The 22,380-nt window shown below is 41.2% G+C and overlaps 1 protein-coding gene across 3 annotated transcripts in view; it reads left to right on the plus strand.

Annotated features, from left to right (window-relative positions):
* Window positions 1–22,088, plus strand: part of ALKAL1 (ALK and LTK ligand 1) — a 79,069-nt gene extending 56,981 nt beyond the window's left edge. For 2 of the 3 annotated variants that reach the window (XM_075584411.1, XM_075584410.1), the window contains exons 3-6: window positions 396–449; window positions 16,732–16,815; window positions 19,616–19,692; window positions 21,068–22,088. In XM_075584411.1, coding sequence (XP_075440526.1) covers window positions 396–449; window positions 16,732–16,815; window positions 19,616–19,680 — 203 coding nt within the window. In that variant the 3' untranslated portion in view covers window positions 19,681–19,692; window positions 21,068–22,088. The remainder of the gene's footprint in view (window positions 1–395; window positions 450–16,731; window positions 16,816–19,615; window positions 19,693–21,067) is intronic. The other variant, XM_075584414.1, reaches the window with a different exon arrangement.
* The last annotated feature ends 292 nt before the right edge of the window (window positions 22,089–22,380 follow it).

Genomic DNA, 22,380 nt, shown 5'->3' on the forward strand with positions numbered 1-22,380 from the left:
AGCGCACTGATTTGGATCCTTGATAAAGCACTGCAAGATGCGAAACATGTAGGAGGTCTCTTTACACCTCCATGGTGATGTCTGTTTGTTAAATAAAGTATATATTTTTATTACCATTTAAACCTGGCTCCCTTTGGCTGCTGATTTTTCTATTTCCTGCTTGGATACATTTACTAAACAGTTTACCCTCTCCCTCCTTCCAGAGCTCGAAGATACCTTACAGTCTATCCAAAATCAATGAGATATAAAGTGTCTTTCAGCACTGTAACATGTTATATGGTAGAACATTTGTTTGTATATATGGGATTTAATATCAATGACTAAACCTATATTTTTCTGTCTTCACCCAGACTCCGTATCTAATGACTTGCATATATTTTTCTTATGTTTTTCAGAAATATTTTCTCGAGATTCCAACCAAAAAGACAAGTTCATAAAACACTTTACAGGTAGGGATAACAATTCATAATTATGTTAATGTTCCACAATGCAAAAAAGTATTAATTTAAAAGATTTGTTTTCTTTTTTTTTTTAAACATTATATTGACACGTAGATTTTCAATATATATTGTTTGATGACACCATTGCATCTTGCAAAATTGATTATATTAATTTGAAAGTTTTCTCCACTATAGCATTTAAAAGGTGTTGATCTATTCCGTTTAAACTACTGTAATTAAGAATATCCAACATTTCACTGTAGACAAAATATTCTTTTTTTTTTTTTTTTGCTAAATGAAATGTATTTCCGTGAAATGCAGTTTACTTTAGAAATATGATATTTAATACATCCCATCCAAAATTCTCATAATAATTATAGCCCCATATTCGTGCAAAGGTTTATATTTATTCATGCAAAATCATTTGTATGAATCTTATGTGAAAAGCTTGACTCAAGTCACCACTTCTCCTGTCCCCCTGTTCTATTACATATAAAAACAGTTTTAATGTAGATGAACATTCTGATACTAACACTTTTGCTTAATTAGCCACAGTATAACAGCATTTTGACAAAATAAAGAACATCTTCGAACTGCATTTTAATGCCTAAATGTGACTATACTGCGTATATGTTTTTTTATGTTGAAGAAATTATATGCTACGGACAAAACCTTAGATTTATTGATTTTCTAATTATATAAATATAACCATAACATGCTGTGTAGCATCATGGTGCTTTTTAATCTTCAACAGACTTTCGATTTAAAAAAAAATCTCAGAAAGTTTAAAATCCTAATCTAAATATATACCATGTCACATGTCTACGATGTATTGCAGAAAAACATCAAAGAAAGAAGCACTCACAAAAACGCATGTGTCCTGCCACTGATGCACATACCCCCATGCCCTAGGGTAAGAACTGCTGAAATAAAGATAACTGAACAGCACTCAACTGGTCTTGTATAATACTATAATTGTATAATACTGTAATTATTAAACAAACATTTTAGTGCTGTTCAATTATTTTTATTTCTACAATATATTGCAGGCTATGAAGCAATTATTAGTGGATAGCCAGACATGCACAAATCAGAAAGATGGATGTCATAGTTTTTAGACAAAACTGTGTGGCAACACATTTTATGCAGGTTCTTTTGACTTTCCCTACACAGGATCACTTAAGACCCTATTCACTGTACAATAACCAAATCCCAATTTTCTTGGTCCTAAAGAGAATGAAAAAAGGACCACAATAGTGAAGTATGAAATGGCAACTTTATACTGTATAGAAATGTCAAATAATCTACTTACAACATAGCTGATAAAATCAGGCAGTATGGGTGTGTGTCACCTCACAGACAATCAGTGTACAGATCAGCTGGCTCCCTCTCTGCTTGGAATCCTCAGTGCCTGGAGTTTTTTTTTTAACTCCTGCAGTGCTGTTTTGCTCTGCTTGGTTGGGTGTTGCTTCAGCAGTGTGGTAAGCTCTCCGGTGTTGGAATGCCCTGTCTGACTACCACGATCACGTGGCTATGAAATCAGATGCCAATGTCCACAACAGTAACTGCGCATTCGTAACACACGGACTATTGAACTATATAATGTTCTCTGGAGCCAAACATTTGATCCGTAAATAGATATAGCATATAAAAGCATTAAGATAAATGCACAATAAAAGATGTATAGCTCTATGCGTTTCGTTCCTAGCGTGGGAACTTCATCAGGAGTTAAGCTATACATCTTTTATTGTGCATTTATCTTAAAGCTGGATCACTTGCTATGGGATTGCTCTATCACTTCCATTTTCATAATTTTCCTTGATCTCAGCCTTAATTTCTTGTCTTGTTGCTGCTTGAATTCTATACAGTCTACATTTTCTCTTCTCTCGAGGTCTCATGACAATTTCATGGCATGCCACCTCAGTGTGGCCTCATTTATTGGAGAATACATCTCCATTTCGTTGAACTATTTAAAGTGCCCCTTAATATTGAGCAGGAGACTATTTGAGTTATAAATGTGCTTGTCTAGTGACATTCACGTCAAACCATTCTTTCACTATATTAATGTAGTAGATCTGGACCTTTTTCTCTTCAGTCTGTTTGACCCACCTTATAATTTACATCTCAAACAGCTTTGATAATTTTATAGGAGTCTTACCACTACATATGGGCAAATGTGTAAACATTTAGCCCATGAATATTTCATAAATATTAACAATTCCACTGTGGAAGAGGGGACAACGATGACATATTCACTATTCTAGATAGAATCCCAAGTTCTATATATATCCCCTCAAACACACCTTCAAATACTCAGGGAGAGGTACCTACTGTGTGAACAAAAAATGGGCACACTGAGATACCTGGGAAATATGTTAATAGGAGTCATATCTAATTAGCATATTTCCCAGGTATCTCAGGGATGCCCATTGTTCGTGGGGGATATATATAGCACTTGGTATGCTAGCTAAAGATAGTCCATTCCTCTCTCCCCAAACCCATATTTCAGAATTCTAATGTTTAGGTCAAATCAAATGTGTGAATATTGACCACCGGCAGAATTGCATACATTAGAATTCATGTTTTAACCTTTTAAGGTAGGCGACAGTTATTTTTTAAAATCAATCTGCAAATATTCACACTTGCGAATAATCACAATATTTGCAGTGAATTTGAATATTGGCCATTAATTTCTGTGTCTCTACAGTACTTGCCACCTGGCAAGCAGTTGCCTATCTGTACTGGAACTAAAACCATTGCCCCTCTCCTGGATGGAACTTAAGTACATTTGCGTAATGATCACATTACATCTTTAGGTGCATTTTCCTTTCTACAAGTGCTCTCTTACTATAAGGACACCATTGGTTATTTGATGCAATCAATCCCACTGGTTGCAGAAAATGGTTGCTCTACCTTGTGCTGTTATCCCTGTGTAAGTCGTCTAGTCTCCAGTGACATAGTCAAGGACTGTTTTCCACTGCTGTTATGCAGCTAGAAGCTCTCCCAATTTCTGGTCTGTATCAGACATCACTGTTTATATCACCTAGTAGGCTCCTAGACCTATCTTCCCTTCCATAGGTATTACATTCACTTCTATTATTTCATTCCGGAGGTATTGAAAGAAGAGTTCCTGCAACAACATTTGTCATTAGTTGACTCAATGATGGAGGAACGAATTATGGGTTCATTCTCTTTCTGGACTACTCCTGCCTCTGGAGTATTGGGATTCCAACTATGTGATTGACTGGGTCCTGTCACCCGCTATTACCTCCTTGCAATTAATAATTGGTTCCCCAAAATCTTATTTTTCTATTGTTCTCTTCTTGTCTTATGGGACTTCCCTGGTTCTTCAAATAACTCTTGGTCCCAAACAGCATAATGATTGCCATCTAAAGTTTCTTTCTTGCTGTTTTGGAATCCTAAGAAAAATCTTCCACTACTCGAGTACTGTGTTCTTTTTAATGTGCTCCTCTGAGCTAAATAATGAGGAATACTACTAAACCAGAAAAGATAAAACGCAGTTGTGGGTACTCTTCCTACCTACTGTGTGATATGATGATGGTACTAAAAAGAACTTTGTTATTATAATATCCAAATAAATGGAGGTAAAAACCGGCGATCAACATTTGGGTGACCATGTAGCAGCAGCAAGATAAGTGCTGGGGTCTGAAAAGTATGTGGCGGACTGTGGAGTGTCAGTAAATCCCATATGTCTACAGATAAATCATTAGCATATTAAATTAACAAACCCTAATATAATAAATTAAGGGACTGGGGGTGTATAGACAACTTTAGGTATATGCATCTGTATGTTTGGTAGGTACCTGGCAACTAAGTAATATTTGTAAAATGTATAACAGGGATCAGTACCCTTTACAAATTGTTAGCTGGAATATGTAAAGCCTGGGAAAAAGCAAACAGCTCTACAATTTTACAGAACTCTACAGTAACATTAGTGTGTAGTGTTCACTGCTGATCAGATTTGTGGAGTACCGTACTTAATAAAACAACTGAAGGCAGCTAATTAGGGAATGAATTGAAAGCTACTGCATTCATTATATAGATCACTATGCATATGTAACGGGTATTCCCTGTGAATACAGACGCTACTGGTGCTGATTTACCTGTGTGGCCCTCAGGAGCCTAAGCCTCTGCATGGAGAGCCTGGGGTACATATATATATCACAATATCTCGTGGTGCAATGCCTCCACCTGGGAGGGATCCCTACGGAGTGGCAGGAGTCCCTCTCTGGACCTAACACAATAACACTCACTGGTATAAACAGAATGGTCTTTACTGAACACAAGCACATAAGTATACTTATACTCTATATGAATCACAACAATACTTGCTCTCATTGAAAGTATTATCCTTCCCAACCACCGTGTACCCATACACCTTGTCCAACTGTACTTTACAGGGCCCTTGGCCACTCTACCACGTACGTGTCCCCAAATGATACCCCTGCCCTTTAGGCGTGCTTCTTGCGTTGCTGTACAGTGTTGGTGCACTTGTAGAATTATACCTGCCCGGGGCTCCGACCCCGGCTTCCGCAGACTACGACAGGGATTCCGTCCAGTCCGACATCGTCATCCGCCACCGCGTGGGGTGAATTCCGGCGTGGATAATATCACCGTAAGTCTCTGTGTCTTTGTTGGCATTCTGAGCCCAGAACCCACCTCGCAGGGCTGCACTGCTTAGCACTGTGTTCCTGACTACCAAACAGATATTGGGGCAGAGTCCCTACCTAGGGCCTGTCCCTATAGCACAACAAGCTGTTAATGTAGCTCAGGACCTAACTGGGGCCTAGGGGGCTGCTGACCTAATGTAGTGGGTCACAGACCCCTGCACTCACCTCCTACCCCTAGCTCTTCCTGGTCCTGACTAACGTGGGCTCCGCACGCGAAATGTATCAATCCCTGAGAGCAGGGAGATACTCCAGCACTATTGGCTCCCTGGCGTCATGTGGTGCGCTCCTGGGCTCATGGGACATGTAGTCCCTTCCAAGGTCCTTCCCTGGTAGGCTAGTGCGGCGCTCGCGATCATTGCGCATGCCTCTGATCGCCGCCGCATCTCCTTCTGCCCTGCGCATGCGCAAAGTACAACATGGCGGCGCCCTGCACTGTCGGGCCACCACGGAGCCACCGGAGCGCTCCCTGTTCGGCCCCCACCCTCCAGAAGTGCTGGCGGGTCCACCGCTTGGCTCGGTGGCACTCGCCCTTGCCCCGGAGAGTGGAGGTAACGGGGGTCCGGGGCTACACATATACAAGATCATAATTGTAAAATGTGTAAACAGGGATCAATAATCTAGAAATTGTTAGCTAGTATATATATATATATGATTAGTTTATATGGTAAATGTTTAAAGAGCTCTGAAGTAACATTAGTGTGTGGTGTTCACTGCTGATCAGGTTATGTGAAGTACCGGAGTCAATAAAACAACTGCAGGTGGCTAATTAGGGAATGAATTTGAAAGCTGCTGCATTAATTATATAGATTACTAGTCATATTAGAGATAATATTTGTAAAATGTGTAAACAGGAATCAGTATCCTCTACAAATTGTTCGCTAGTATATCTACAGCTTGGGAAAAAGCAAACTGCTCTACGATTGGATAAACACGGAGTAAAGCTGAAACATAATGTCAGTTCCAAAATGTAGTATCAGTTAGTTGTGGGACATATTTAACCCCACACCCCTTTACAACTTATTTCACTGCAGCCTCTCCCAAAACTGACTGCACAAAAATACCTCCCACACCAACTTAGCCCACTGAAACCCAGAACTGACTAGCATTGCAATGCAGCAAAACATTTGACAAGGAACAGGCACAACCCTGCTGTTTAGTCTGCACACACTCACAACAGCTCCATGCAGTACTGCCTACCTCTGGCATCATGAACCTGCTATGTATCTTAACTTTTTTCTTTCTCCTGGCTTCATGGAGATGTTACTCCCTCTATACACTACAAACACCTCCATCCTGGCCCACTCCCAACATCACCATACACCCTGGACTGCTCAAAAGCCTTTCACTATCTATGGAATGTTGGTGGAGAACTCTAAAAACTAGCACACCAACCACTGCTCACTCTAATGGCAAACACCACAAATCTACAACTTGCAAACAACTACCCAAATTTCTGCTCATATTATTACTCTCTTTAGCAGGTGATATTGAACCAAACCCAGGTCCTCCCATTTCAAATCTGTCCCATGCCCCTGAGAATTCCACCTTTAAATTCCAAAAAGGGCTATCTGTCGCCCATATAAATTTTCGGAGCCTGCTGCCCAAACTGGACGAACTAAGGGCATGGTGCCTTATGCATAAACCCAAAGCCATCATTCTTATAGAAACATGGCTAACCCATAAAACCCCTGCTGCAAATATCGCCATTCAGGGATACTCCATTTTTAGGAGAGATAGGTCAAAGAGAGGAGGAGGGGTGTTATTTTATATTGCAGACACATTACAATTTACACTGTTAAATTGCCCCCCAAGCCCACGCTCTTTTGAAATTCTAGTTGGCAAAATCTGCCTCCCCTTTTCTAAGCCCATCTTGCTCGCTGGCATCTACCGCCCCCTAAAGCCCCTCTACAGTCCCTGGCTGATATCACCCAGTTTCTTGGCTCCATTTCCTCTCTGAACGAGAAGAGTGAGCTGCTAGTTCTTGGGGATTTCAACTTCAACTGGCTTGACCCTAAAAACCATAAAATCCAGATACAACTCAAGTCACTTAACCTATCACAACTCATTTCCCAACCCACACGGACAAACCTGAAATCGCATAACCATTCCTTGCTAGACTGGACTCTCTCCTCAAACCCCAGCAGAATCCAATCCTCTGGCATCCTTCCGGACATTTTCAGTGACCATGCAATAGTGTACTGTGTAAGGAAAATTAAAACGCCCCATTCAAGCCCTAAAGTTCTCCTCACTAGAACATTTAAAAACGTTAACCCACAACAGTTTCTGGATTACCTTACCAACTGCCCATGGCACAGAATCGATTTAATTTCCGACCCTGATTCTGCGCTCAACTATTTCCAATCCGAGTTCTTAAAACTCTGCGATACCCATGCTCCACTACGCAAAATAAGGGTACGGGGGGCCCATCTTCCATGGGTTACAACTGACCTTATAGCACTCTACCAGCTCAGGGATACCTTGTGGAAAAGCTACAAATCAACTGGCACTACCAAGGATCTCAATCACTACAGATGCCTGGGAACATGTGCACAAGGCAAAAAAGGCACGCAAAAGCACAATATTACTCTGACAATCTCCACCAAAATACATCAAACCCAGCTAACTTCTGGAAGGTTATCAACAATATATTCCAGCCTCCTAACCATCAACAACCAAGTAATATCACTAAGGGGTATGTTACTCTGACAAACCCCACTGACATTGCAAATGCATTCAATGATTACTTTGTGGGGTGTGCCACTAACTTATTAGCGAAACCAATTAAACGACTACTACACCAAGACAAATTTCCCTAGCCAATTCCAATATGGCTTTCGTCCCAAACACTCCACCGTAACTACCCTGCTAAAAGTTTGCAATGAAATCCAGTGTGGAATGGAACGGGGACAACTCACTGGTGCAGTATTCCTAGATTTTGCAAAGGCTTTTGATACAGTTAATCATGCTATCCTGCTTAACAAACTCCAGAGCTCTGGAATAGGGAAGCATGCTTTAAACTGGTTTCAGTCCTACCTATCAGGAAGATCCCAACATGTGTCCATCTCAGGCTCTAACTCCAACCCCCTGGATAGCTCTGTTCTGTGGCCCCTACTCTTCTCAGTGTTCATTAATGATCTTCCCACAGCTTGTAAGGAAGCCTCAATACACATGTATGCAGATGACACAATCCTATATGCACACAGCCATAGCCTCTCTGACCTTCAACACATACTTCAGTCTGACTTTTTGAGACTCGAAAACTGGATTTCCCAAAACAAACTGTTTTTAAACACTGACAAGACTGTAACAATGGTATTTGGGCCCAAGACTAAATTCTTAAAGCTTCCAGCGACTGAGCTCCATATTAGAACCAACACTAACACCACCCTAACCCCTGTCACTAGTTTTAAATACCTGGGCTTATGGTTTGACTCCCACTTAACATTCGGAATGCACATTGATACCCTGACAACCAAGACCTATGCCAAACTAGGGGTACTTTACAGGAACAAATCCTCCCTAAGTCTCCAGGTCAGAAAGCGTATCGCACAGAAGATGCTAATGCCAATTATTGACTATGGAGACATAGGGGCCTATGCAGAGAGCAGCGAATTTTAAAATTGGCGAATTTATTAAAAAGTAGCTTTTTTGGAGAGTTTTAATCTCCATATGCAGAAAAGTGCGAATTCTGCTATGTTTAACATGGATGCGTGTGGCGAGTTTAAATTGGCGAGATGCGCGCTTCAGAAATGTGTTAAAACAAATTCGCGCCTTTTTTTTTCCCTTTGCAATGGCCGCGAGCGGCAGTTTTTTTTGGCGAGGCAAAACGGAGACAATCGCGCCATTTTATTGGCGCGAACAGCCGCTAGATGCCGTTCGCGGCTCTCTGCATTAGGAGAGTTTTAAAACTGGCGAGATTGCGGTTCTCGCCAGCCGCGAGGCGAGTTTTACAAATAGAAAAGAAAAATTGGCGCGTTTTTCGGAAATCTCCATTTTCTGCTGTTTTCTGCGCGATTATCTCCAAAAAATGGCGAATTTCGAAAATTCGCTGCTCTCTGCATAGGCCCCATAGTACAGCTAAACCCCGTTATAACGCGCCTCGTTATACCGCGATTCGGTTATAACGCGGTTTTCCCGTGGCTCCCGTTTTTTTTTAAAAAAAAAAAAAAAAAAAAAAAAATTTTTTTAAAAAAAATTTTTTTACATTTTTTTTTTTGCACACTGCACACACTCACTGCACACACACTGCTCATTGCTCACACTGCCACACTGCACACACACTGCACACTGCACACACACTGCTCATTGCTCACACTGACACACTGCACACACTCACTGCACACACACTGCTCATTGCTCACTGCCACACTGCACACACACTGCACACTGCACACACTCACTGCACACACACTGCTCATTGCTCACACTGCCACACTGCACACACACTGCACACTGCACACACACTGCTCATTGCTCACACTGACACACTGCACACACACACTGCTCATTGCTCACTGCCACACTGCACACACACTGCACACTGCACACACACTGCTCATTGCTCACACTGACACACTGCACACACACTGACCACACTCACGCACACTCACACACACTTACGCACACTCACGCACACTTACGCACACTTACAGACACTCACACACACTCACACACACACACACACACTTACACACACTTAGACACTCACACACACTCACACACACTTACACACACTTAGACACTCACAGACACTCACAGACACTCACAGACACTCACAGACACTCACAGACACTCACACACACTCACACACACTCACACACACTTACACACTCACAGACACTCACACACACTCACACACACTTACACACACACTCAGACACTTACCCACACTCACACACCCATATACACACACACACTTTCTCTCCCATATATACATACACACACACTCTCTCACTCTACACAGACGGGCCGCGACCAGCACCACCACCCGCTCCCCCCCCTCCTCCCGCGCAGGCAGCGGGAGCACCGGGGACAGCGGTGGGGAGAAGAAACCCCCCGCTACAACCTCCATGCAGGCAGCATGGTTCTGAGGTAAGCGGCGACCTGAGGGGACATCCCCACTCCCATCTCCTGCCCCGCGGCCTGTCCCGAGGTGACAGGGGGAAGCGGGGACAGGAGAGACATCCCCGCTCCCATCTCCTGCCCCGCGGCCTGTCCCGAGGTGACAGGGGGAAGCGGGGACAGGAGGGACATCCCCGCTCCCATCTCCTGCCCCGCGGCCTGTCCCGAGGTGACAGGGGGAAGCGGGGACAGGAGAGACATCCCCGCTCCCATCTCCTGCCCCGCGGCCTGTCCCGAGGTGACAGGGGGAAGCGGGGACAGGAGGGACATCCCCGCTCCCATCTCCTGCCCCGCGGCCTGTCCCGAGGTGACAGGGGGAAGCGGGGACAGGAGAGACATCCCCGCTCCCATCTCCTGCCCCGCGGCCTGTCCCGCGGTGACAGGGGGAAGCGGGGAGCGGAGGGACATGCCCGCTCCCATCTCCTGTCCCGCGGGATGAATATGCGCTAAAGCGCGGCGGCCATTTTTTTTTCTCGCGACCCCGTTAGTAACGCGGTGGTCTCGGGGTGGACCCCGAGACCCGCGTTATAACGGGGTTTAGCTGTATATGGCACGGCACCTCAAACCCACCTTAGCAAACTTGACACCCTCTATAATTCAATTTGTCGTTTTGTTCTCCAATGCAACTACAACACACATCACTGCGAAATGCTCAAAGAACTAGATTGGTCATCACTAGAGTCTAGGCGCAAAGTTCACCTTTCCTGTCTTGCCTTTAAATTCTTTATGGGCAAGCTACCCAGCTACCTGAACAAGCTCCTCACCTCTACCACATGCAGCACCTATCACCTGAGATCTGACTCCAAAAGACTGTTCATGGTCCCAAGGCTCAACAAAGTATCCGGCCGTTCCTCCTTCTCTTACCGTGCACCCCAAAACTGGAACAACCTACCAGAGACTCTCACATCCACCACCAGTTTAAGTTCTTTCAAATCTAAGGCTGTCTCACATTTTAATCTGGTCTGTAACTGTTACATACGCCCATAACATATATTTTCTTTAACTGTGCATGCAATGTCTTGTATATAATGTATACCCTGTTCATTTATATAACTGTATTTGTAACCATGTATTATTTGTCTTAACTCTGTGCCCAGGACATACTTGAAAACGAGAGGTAACTCTCAATGTATTACTTCCTGGTAAAATATTTTATAAATAAATATTGTAATAGTGTCCCTGTGAGTAGGATGGCTGAGTTCAGACAGGCTGCGATAGCGCGCGCACGTTCGCCACTCTTTCGCTTTGGTGTGTGTGAGTTTTCAAACTGAAAACGACACCCGGAGGTGAAGTACAGCGTTGACGCCGCTGCACTTGAAGGAGACAAATGAAGTTATGATTTCAAGCGGCAGCCGCGTCACGTGTACTTCGCCAGCCAATCACAAACACACACACTTTGTTTCTTTTTTTTAAATTCAATGGCTGAGTTGTCTCGCCTCTAAGTCGGTTCATTCTGTCTGCTGGGCATGAGCACATATCACCAAGCAGACAGAGACGGGACGCACGAACGCGCAGTAGCCTGTCATAACTCAGCCTTAGGTAGTGCATACGACGAAACATAAAGTTGAAGTCCCCCATGCATTACAATGCCATGTGTGCTGAGAGAGGCATGGAGTAGGGAACTGCAGCAAAGCTTGGGTGCCCTAGTGCAGATAGAAGAAGCCCTGCTCATGCTTGTGAGGGAGTGGCTAAGTGAGCAAAAGACACTGACTGGCACTGAGTTTTGGCTCCTTGTGACCTTAGGCAAGTCACTTTATCTCCCGTTGCCTCAGGCACCACAAACATAGATTGTAAGCTCCACGGGGCAGGGACCTGTGCCTGCAAAATGTCTCTGTAAAGCGCTGCGTATAACTAGCAGCGCTATACAATAACATGCTATTTTATTATTATGAAAGTCGGAACTGACATGCTGATTTTATTAGATTACACACTCATAATCACTTACACACTATAGATCTGATTATGCAGGCTTAATAGAAAAGCAACACATGACCCTCTGCTCTCCTGCTCCATATATCAGATACGTGCAGGGACAAAAGTTATCAACATATCCTGAGCACACGTCACCTTATAGGGGCGAACATAACTGTGATCAATTTACCTTTTAATGAATTATAACGGCAACACATTCTTAGCTTTCCCACCTGGGAATTTGATTTTCTGTATACACCCGTTATACATCCAGATACCTGCTTCTATGTCTAGCTATGTTGACCTTTTGCAGGTTTTCTTATGTTACAGCTTACAGTATATTTTGACTCATACTGTAGCTATCCCTATTGGACATAGCTCCTAGTTGCCAGGTACCTAACTTACATACAGCTGCATATTCCTTAAGTTGTCTATACCCCCTCCCCCGCCCTATATCTTATATATGGGGTTGTTAATTTAATATGGTAATGATTTATCTGTAGACATGGTGGATGTACTGACACTCTACAGTCCGCCACCTACATTTTAGACCCCAGCACTTATCTTGCTGCTGCTATAGGGTCACCCTAACATCGGTCGCCATTACCTCCATTTATTTTAATATTATTATAGTACGATTCTTTTTAGTACCATCATCATATCACCCAGTAGGGAGAGAGAATGCCCACAACTGGGTTTACCTTTTCTGGTGTAGTAGTATAAAAAAAAGTAACACAGAGCGCAAACTGAAATCCTCACACACACATATATATATATATATATATATATATATATATATATATATATATATATATATATATATATATATATGTATATATATATATATATATAAAATCAAAAAATGAGTGTGAGGGATAGCGCTTCCCTATGTTGGGGCCCAGTGGTGCACTTAATATACCACACTGGTCATAGTCCTGACCAGGATAATCATCAACAATCAGTGACTCTGCAACGTGGTCCTGCTGCACGGCGCGCTGCTCCTTGCGTGGATGATTCCACCACCTGACTCCACTGGGGAGGGACCCCCAGTCGGATGACTTTGGGAACAGTCTCTACTATTGAGTCCAGATATCCTTTTAGCTATCAAGCTGCACTGACATTCAGGCACTGTCCTGCAGCATATCTCTCTCTCTCTATTGATATAGTGAAGAAGTCCCTATCTTAAGGCCTTTCCCTATATCATACACAGAGTTCCTCTACCGTGTCTCAGGGGACTAACTGGGCCCTGAGGGTTTACTTCTGGCCTAGTCCCTGGAGCACAGTTCCGTGGACACTACCTGAACCATCAGGGTCCAAGTCTTGACTCTCCATTTCCTGTCCTAGCAGGCAGTATTCTCTCCTCCCTCAGGAGCAATCCAGCCATCCCATTGGCTATCATGTGTCAATTGGCAGCTTCTCCCTAAGCATCATGTAGTCTCTCTGCTGCTGAATTAACATTGGGGCCGCGTGCGCATAGGACACTGCGCATGCGCAACTCTTAATTGCCGCTGCGGGGTTGCCCTGCGCATGCGCAACCGCTCAGGCCCCTGTCTGTCAATCGCCGCTTCTGCGCATGCTCGCGCACACAATATGGCGGCGCCCTGTGGCGGGAGCCACCGGCGACTCCATTGCCCTGCCAGCACATCCCCACATATTAGAGGTAAGGAGGGGAAAAACGGGAGAACAGGGGGACCGGAGGGGACCTGGTTACATATATATATAAATAAGTGACTTAGTGCAGCCTAAAAAAACGGTCACTAGTATCATGTGAACAATAATAAAAAAATAGTGAAGGTGCAATTAAGTGAACTATTGCTGTGCAGTGCCCAATTTTTGCAGTCAAATTACCCAAATGCAGTATGAGTGGTGAGATCTGAAGCTGGAGTCCTCCTCAAAATGAAATGATGAGAAGAACATAGAATAATACAATTTAATATGCAGTTACAGAACAGGGAAAGGTAGGAGATAAGCGAAGATAAGGAGCGCTCAAATGCCAGGTGTTTAAAGTTCAAATAAACCAAACCACAATCCAAGAAAAATAACCTCAGGGTAATGAGTTGTGTGATATATTGAAACCAACTATTATGGGTAAGAAACACCCCCTGAAGACTGGTAGTGTAAGGCAATAAAGCCCCCACCATCAATCTCATTGGGGACTAACCCTGTGGTAATAAATAAAAACTCACTGTTGATTCCTGGTGCGGCTGGTGGATATGCTGCTTCCATATAAGGTATACAGTATGCAGATGGTGTATGGAGCGCACGATCTGATAAGGTGCAGAGGGAGGCCCAAGTAGCAAAGTACAAATTTATTAGGTCATTAAGACATTAAAATCCAACGCGTTTCGAACGTGTTAGCGTTCTTTATCAAGGATAACATACAATGTACATCAGTTCCTATAAATACCCTCTTACCTGTAGCCCTGTTCGCACCAAAAGAATTGCGTCATGACGTCATCATGTCTGCGCATGCGCGATAACGCAGCGCCGTGGATGTCATCACGTCCGCGCAATAGTGAAGCGCAAACCGAAGACGTCAGAGGCAGTCTAAGGGCGGAAGTGGCGGTAAGGGAGGGCAAACAACTAAAATAGCCTGAAGGCAATAGCCAACGGAGGGCGGAAGAGGACAAAAACAATGACACCATAATAAAAACATTAACCTCAGCCGGAAAAGGAAAGGGGATTAAGAAAAAAAGAGGAAAAGGGGGGGAAAAGGGGGGAAAAAAGAAGAAAAGAAAAACAGAGAAGAGTGAAATGAAAGAAAAAGAAAAGAAAAACCATCAGGAAAAAATAATAATAATATAATAAAAACAATATAATGAAAACAATAACAAAAGCTCTGATGATAATAATCACAAAAACGGTGAAAAAAACAATAATAACAAGAACTGTGAAAAAAGCAACAAAATAATAATTTTATAGGAAACATAATAATAACCTATTAATATGTATAAAAATCATAAACATATAACCAATGTGCTAAATCTCAGCAAAGTATATAAAGCTTAATGAATGGTGATAAATCTGTATGAGTAATAAAATAAAATAATAATAATGATAAATAATAACAATATCCTTACAATGTGTATAACAATATATTCATAGACTCATAAGAAAAAGAATTTATACATTGAAAATTGTATTAAAAACTCAAAAAATTATTTTAGCAATTCTAAAAATAATTCTAATTCTAAAAAATAATGCCAGAATATAATAAAGGACTGGGAGGGACCATTCTTTAATGGTTAAATAAATATATATATATAAATATATTCTCTCCCAGTCCTTTATTATAGGAAAAAATACTCTGACGCGTTTCTGACGTGTTTTGTTCCCCGTTACTATGTCCAATAATAAATAATCTTTTTTAACGTCAATTCATTGGCACTGGCCCCATTTTTGCAACTGTGCTCCGTATCTAATCCCCGGATTACCTCTTTGCTAATAAATTTGTACTTTGCTACTTGGGTACTCCCTCTGCTCCTTATCGGATCGTGCGCTCCATACACCATCTGCATAAAGGTAGGAGATACACTCACATGTTACCTAAGAAAAGTCCATGGAGTCAAATGGATCGAAATTGATATCATTTTTTTTACAAATATTTGAGAGAGATGTATAAAGCTTTTTTATTTTCTATATATAATTGAGCCACTTTACTAAATTTACCTATACATCACTGTTCCCAATCTATATTCATATACAGTACTAAATCTGTAATCATGCTCCCTTTCAAATGTAGGGGGTATATATTAACCCTTTGAGTACCCTATGACGTACCCATGACTACATAAGGACAGACACTCCAAGAGCTTTATTACATACAGGCTATATTATGCTAGAAATGCTTGTTTTCTGAGGGGCGATTGTGTTCACTGCACTAATGGAGTGATGAACACGATCGTCCTGGATTTAGATAATCCTTATGGAAACATGTCCGCGACCACGTGATCAGTACACCAAGCAATTGCAAAGTCAAGATACGGAAGAGTGCCAGCGATCTTACATCAGTCAAAGGGTTCCTGTCTCCCTGCTGCAAACGAGGGCAAAACTAGAGCAAAAAAAAAACAACGCACCAGATTTATCAAAGAAAAAAAGCCCATAAAAAGTTATGGGATTTTTGGGTTTGAACATGCTGCAGGGGCCTCTGTGGCAGTGAACAGCTCTACGTGCTTTTTTCCCCCTGGAACACTTTTAAATGATTAGATGGATTGATTAAGTCTAATGAAACATTTTTTGAAAGTATTTAAATTAAATATTCTTTGGAGAAATGCAGTTTGTTATATAAAAAACTATGCGATCTCAGACTTTAGAGAATGGTGAAAAACTAATTTCAGAGATTTCAAGAACTGAATGATTTAAAAAAAAAAAAAAAAAAGCCCAGTTGTAAAAGCAAATAGACATCTATGTACAATCAGTTGTAAGTCTAATAATTTATTTTTAAACAGCAACTACTAAATGTTACAATAAATCCTGCAAAACAAAATTGTATGATCAATGTAAAATGTGCATTCCAAAAATGTTATGTAGAAGTAGCTAATAACTGAAATCATTTGCTTACATTCAAGCAGGTCCAGTGACGTTTTCAGCTGAGTGCAACAAGCATTTCCATCGACTCTATCACAACACAAGGGACTGTTCAACACCAGCTTGTAAGTAGCATCAATAAAGTGTTCTTGAATGCCTCTAGCAATACATAATCTGTTATTATTACAATCTGTGATCACTGAACACATCATTCTGTATACATTATGGGGCCTATGCAGAGAGCAGCGCTATTTCGAAATTCGCCATTTTTTGGAGAAAATCGCGCAGAAAGCAGCAGAAAATGGCGAGTTCAGAAAAACGCGCCAATTTTTCCTTTCTATTTGTAAAACTCGCCTCGCGGCTGGCGAGAACCTCAATCTCGCCAGTTTTAAAAATATCCGTATGCAGAGAGGCGCGAACGGCATCTAGCGGCTGTTCGCGCCAATAAAATGGCGCGATTGTCTCCTTTTTGCCTCACCAGAAAAAACTGGCAAGAAGCTGCCGCTCGCGGCCATTGCAAAGGGAAAAAAAAGGCGCAAATTTGTTTTTACACGTTTCTGAAGCGCGCATCTCGCCAATTTAAACTCGCCACACGCATCCATGTTAAACATAGCAGAATTCGCACTTTTCTGCATATGGAGAATAAAACTCTCCAAAAAAGCTACTTTTTAATAAATTCGCCAATTTTAAAATTCGCTGCTCTCTGCATAGGCCCCCATGTGTTTATTGTATTGTATTGTATTGTATGTCTTTATTTATATAGCGCCATTAATGTACGTAGCGCTTCACAGCAGTAATACATGTGGTAATCCAATAAATAACAGATAATATAAATAACAGATCATGGGAATAAGTGCTTTAGACATTAAGGAAGAGGAGTCCCTGCTCCGAGGAGCTTACAGTCTAATTGGTAGGTAGGGAGAACGTACAGAGACAGTAGGAGGGAGTTCTGGTAAGTGCATCTGCAGGGGGCCAAGCTTTATGTGCCATGTGTTCAGAATAGCCACAGTGCTATTCATATGCTTCTTTAAGCAAGTGTGTCTTAAGGTGGGTCTTAAAGGTGGATAGAGAGGGTGCTAGTCGGGTACTGAGGGGAAGGGCATTCCAGAGGTGAGGGGCAGTCAATGAAAAAGGTTTAAGGCGGGAGAGGGCTTTAGATACAAAGGGGGTAGAAAGAAGACATCCTTGAGAAGAACGCAAGAGTCTGGATGGTGCATAACGAGAAATTAGGGCTGAGATGTAAGATGGGGCAGAAGAGTGTAAAGCTTTAAAAGTGAGGAGAAGAATGGAGTGTGAGATGCGGGATTTGATCGGAAGCCAGGAGAGGGATTTCATGAGGGGAGATGCTGAGACAGATCTAGGAAAGAGTAGAGTGATTCTGGCAGCAGCGTTAAGGATAGATTGTAGTGGAGACAGGTGAGAGGCAGGAAGGCCGGACAGCAGGAGGTTACAGTAATCAAGACGGGAGAGAATGAGGGCCTGAGTCAGAGTTTTAGCAGTCGAGCAACAGAGGAAAGGGCGTATCTTTGTTATATTGCGGAGGAAAAAGCGACAGGTTTTAGAAATGTTTTGAATGTGAGGGGCAAATGTGAGAGAGGAGTCGAGTGTGACCCCAAGGCAGCGTGCTTGGGCTACTGGGTGAATGATCGTAGTTCCAACAGTAATGTGGAAGGAGGTAGTAGGGCCAGGTTTGGGAGGAAGTATGAGGAGCTCTGTTTTAGCCATGTTAAGTTTAAGGCGGCGGAGGGCCATCCAGGATGATATAGCAGAGAGACATTCAGAAACTTTGGTTTGTACAGCAGGTGTAAGGTCGGGTGTTGAGAAATATATTTGTGTGTCGTCAGCATAGAGGTGATAATTAAACCCAAAAGATGTTATTAGGTCACCTAGAGAGAGTGTATACAGAGAAAAGAGAAGAGGTCCCAGGACAGAGCCCTAGGGTACCCCCACAGAGAGATCAATAGAGGAGGAGGAGGTATTAGCAGAAGAGACACTGAAAGTACGATGGGAGAGGTAGGATGAGATCCAGGATAGAGCTTTGTTCCGAATGCCAAGAATATGGAGAATGTGAAGGAGAAGAGGGTGGTCCACGGTGTCAAATGCTGCAGAGAGGTCGAGTAATATGAGCAGAGTGTAATGACCTCTGTCTTTGGCAGCATGGAGGTCGTCAGTTATTTTAGTGAGGGCTGTTTCCGTGGAGTGAGCAGTGCGGAAGCCAGATTGTAGAGGGTCTAGGAGAGAATAGGTGTTGAGAAAATGGAGCAAGCGAGCGAATTCAAGACGTTCAAGGAGTTTAGAGGCAAAAGGCAGGAGGGAGACAGGCCGATAGTTAGAAAGACAGGTAGGGTCAAGCTTGCTGTTTTTGAGGAATGGTATAACTGTTGCATGTTTGAAGGAGGAGGGAAAGGTTCCAGAGCAGAGGGAGGAGTTAAAAATGTGTGTGAGCGTAGGGATTATAGTAGGAGCAAGAGGTTTTAGGAGATGGGAGGGAATGGGGTCAAGAGGGCAAGTGGTAGAGGGAGAAGAGGCGATCAACAGCGACACATCCTCCTCTGAGACAGTGGAAAAAGAGTCAAGGAAGGCAGGAGGGTAGTTAGGAAGAGGTGTAGGATGGGAGGAAGAAACAGAGGGGATGTTCTGACGTTTATCAAAATTCTTAAGATTGACCCCGCTCCCAAGAAAATATATGGGCAAATCTATGTAATTGAAAAACATTTTAATTCAATTACAGTTAGTGAATAACAACACAATATTTGCAAAACTTGTATTGCATTTCAAGTATAATTAATAACATTTAATTGTTCAAAAAAGATCCACATATTTATTATCTGTCGCCGGTAGTCCAAACTATAGTCAAAGAAGCGTTCAAAAGATTATGAATATCAATTTGGTTTATTCAATTTGATGTTTACTTTTTCTTCCTAGATTACAAAAGATGTGCGAGGCTGTTAACACGGTTAGCTATGAGCCCATTATGCTCGCAACCCTAAAAAGTTACTGATGTAAGTATAGTTACAAAGATCATGTTTTACTTTGAAATTTATGTTGTGTTTTGATATTTTTACTATTTTGATTAAAAAAAAGTATTGATTGGAGTTTAGCAGATTACAAGTGGGCCCTTCATATTTCAAACAAACCAGTACAAGTAGAGGAGCTAAAGAACAGTGCAATATCTACAACACCAAGGAGAGGGGACCCAGCACTCAAACAAAATAATGAAAGAAAGCCGAAATGTCAAAAAGAGATTTTAAGAGTATATCCACAAAATACCAGGGCATGTAGCGTCTATTGTGCTGTTATTCAGAGTAGTGTAAATGGCAAAAAGTAAGTTTACTGATATAGTACAAAAACACAATTGATATGCAAGAAGTGGAAAGGGAGATCAAAGTGGAAGGGAAGATACTGAATGCATACACTTAATCACTCCATTTGTTCCCCTAATAAAAGATAAATAGTGTAAATCTGGTTAATTTACGGTAATGCAAGATACTGTATGCATACACTTAATCACTCCATTAGTTCCCCTAATAAAAGATAAATTGTGTCAATCTGGTTAATTTATTTAAAAGAAACTGGCTTTAAATTCACTTTGCAGCTTACAAAACAACTACTTGATCCTCCAGTGTTATGCACATAAATGTATATTAGGTCTAATCCCGTCATATCCCACCCCCATTCAGAAGGTGTATTAAATAGTCATTAGTTATTGGTAACTGTGTGCTACCCCTCTTCTTAGTATGTAGAAGGATGCTTGACGTGTATGCTCTAAAATAAGTTCAAAATAGCACAGTAGGGGCTATGCATCAAACCCAATGTAATACTAAAGTTGGTGCCAATAAATTCATTATGAAGATGAACATCTCAACATCAATATACAAAGATATGTTGCTCTGATTTTGTTCTTCCTTCAACTCTCTATGATTCCAGGAGAGTTTTCGGAGTGTAGTATGGGAATTTAAACAGGAATCATGCATGTACGTACAATATAAGATGATACATTCATTTGTTCATGCAGTGCCCCAACTTGTTTGCCTTCTTGTGCCACCATCATTTAAAATTTTCTTCATTTCAGAAGTATTTGAGGCATTTATGGATATGTACAATTTTCTAGAGTTTATTGCTGTTCGTACAGTGCTTTATTTGAGTGTTTTGAATAAGTGTATACAATGGGTATCAGACATTTTGAGTATGAATACAATTAAAACATCTTTAGGATAAAGCAGAAAATGAATTTTTACGACAATGTATTATTCTTCAAGCACAGTTTACTACCAATATCGATTATCCTTATATGGTACCTATTGAGGAATTGCCTGAGACATATGCATTCCACTAGTTCAATATGTGCTTAATAATGTGCATTTTTTTTTATTCTAGATCTGATAAAACAGAACTCTGATTTGCCAAGAAAGTGCCTTGAAATATTCTCTGAGATAGTACAGAAGTATTATACCAAGATGATCTGAGTTACTGTTTTCTTATTAGATGCATTTTCCTTTTGTTGAACATTCCATAGTCATGTGAATAAAACATATTTTAATTTTAAAATATTTTGATCAGAACGGAAAAAAATAATTATTTATTTAAATGCATTGTATATATTATTTACCAACAATATACTAAATATATGTTATAACCACTTACAGAGTCCGTTTTTTTGCTGTTATCTTTTTCCATTGTAATTAATCTATGTTGCTCAGGCTCAAACCTTTTTATTTGCACTAACTTGAAATTAAAAAAATCTATATCATTGATATTTTCTGAATAAGCATTAAGGGAGATGTTTTATTTTTGGTGGAAAATATCTGATACGGTATATAAAAGCTTTAGCAAAATATTGCACATCAAAATGAATGCACATTGTTTTGACACGTATGGAACAGCTGCAAATAAAGTTAAAATACATGACTGGAAACTGCAATGCAGTTTAGTTTGAATAAATAATATAAAATTGTGTGTTTTGAATTGTTTTACTTCACTACTTTAATTTCATGCTTATAAGCAAATGAGAAAAATAGTGCTTTAACACTGTTTAATTGAAAGAATGGATTTTTTCAAAATTACAGACATTACTCATAGACAGTAGGTACATCAACTAAACTGCCATTTCCATCTGATTTATATGTTGCTTTACATGTTTGTGTTAGTCAAAAGTGGGTTCCAGGCCACCTACAAGTAAATGTTTTTCCTGAGGTTGGTATTGGATTTACGGTACACAATCATTGAGAAAGACTTTTTGTCCATATTTCATGTTCACATGCAAATGTGTACTGCCGTTCAGAATTCTTCCGAAAAAATCCCTAACATACTAGCCTTCTCTACATTTTGGGTGAACATTAAAGAAAAAAATGTAATTTAAGAAAATGAAAGAACCAACAGTTTGAATATACTGGAAAAAAGCAACCTCCTCTGGCGCTGAGGAAAGGATATGGAGTGGATAGAGGACGCAATTCTTCTTTTCACCAATGACCTCAGGAGAAAAGAGAAAGACAAAACATGCAGGATGCCTGCAATGGTGCATTACCCAGGGATATAGATGAAAAAGAGCAATTTATTACAATATAAAAATAACCATTAAAAATGCAATGTTATACATAAAATATATGAGTGCCTCAGCACTAGACCAATAGATCTTCCAACTAGCTCCGCCTTGATAAAAATTGGAATCCTACTCACCAGAAGTGAATAGG

This window comes from Ascaphus truei, chromosome 2, assembly GCF_040206685.1.
Source record: "Ascaphus truei isolate aAscTru1 chromosome 2, aAscTru1.hap1, whole genome shotgun sequence".
In the NCBI taxonomy this organism is placed as follows: domain Eukaryota; kingdom Metazoa; phylum Chordata; class Amphibia; order Anura; family Ascaphidae; genus Ascaphus; species Ascaphus truei.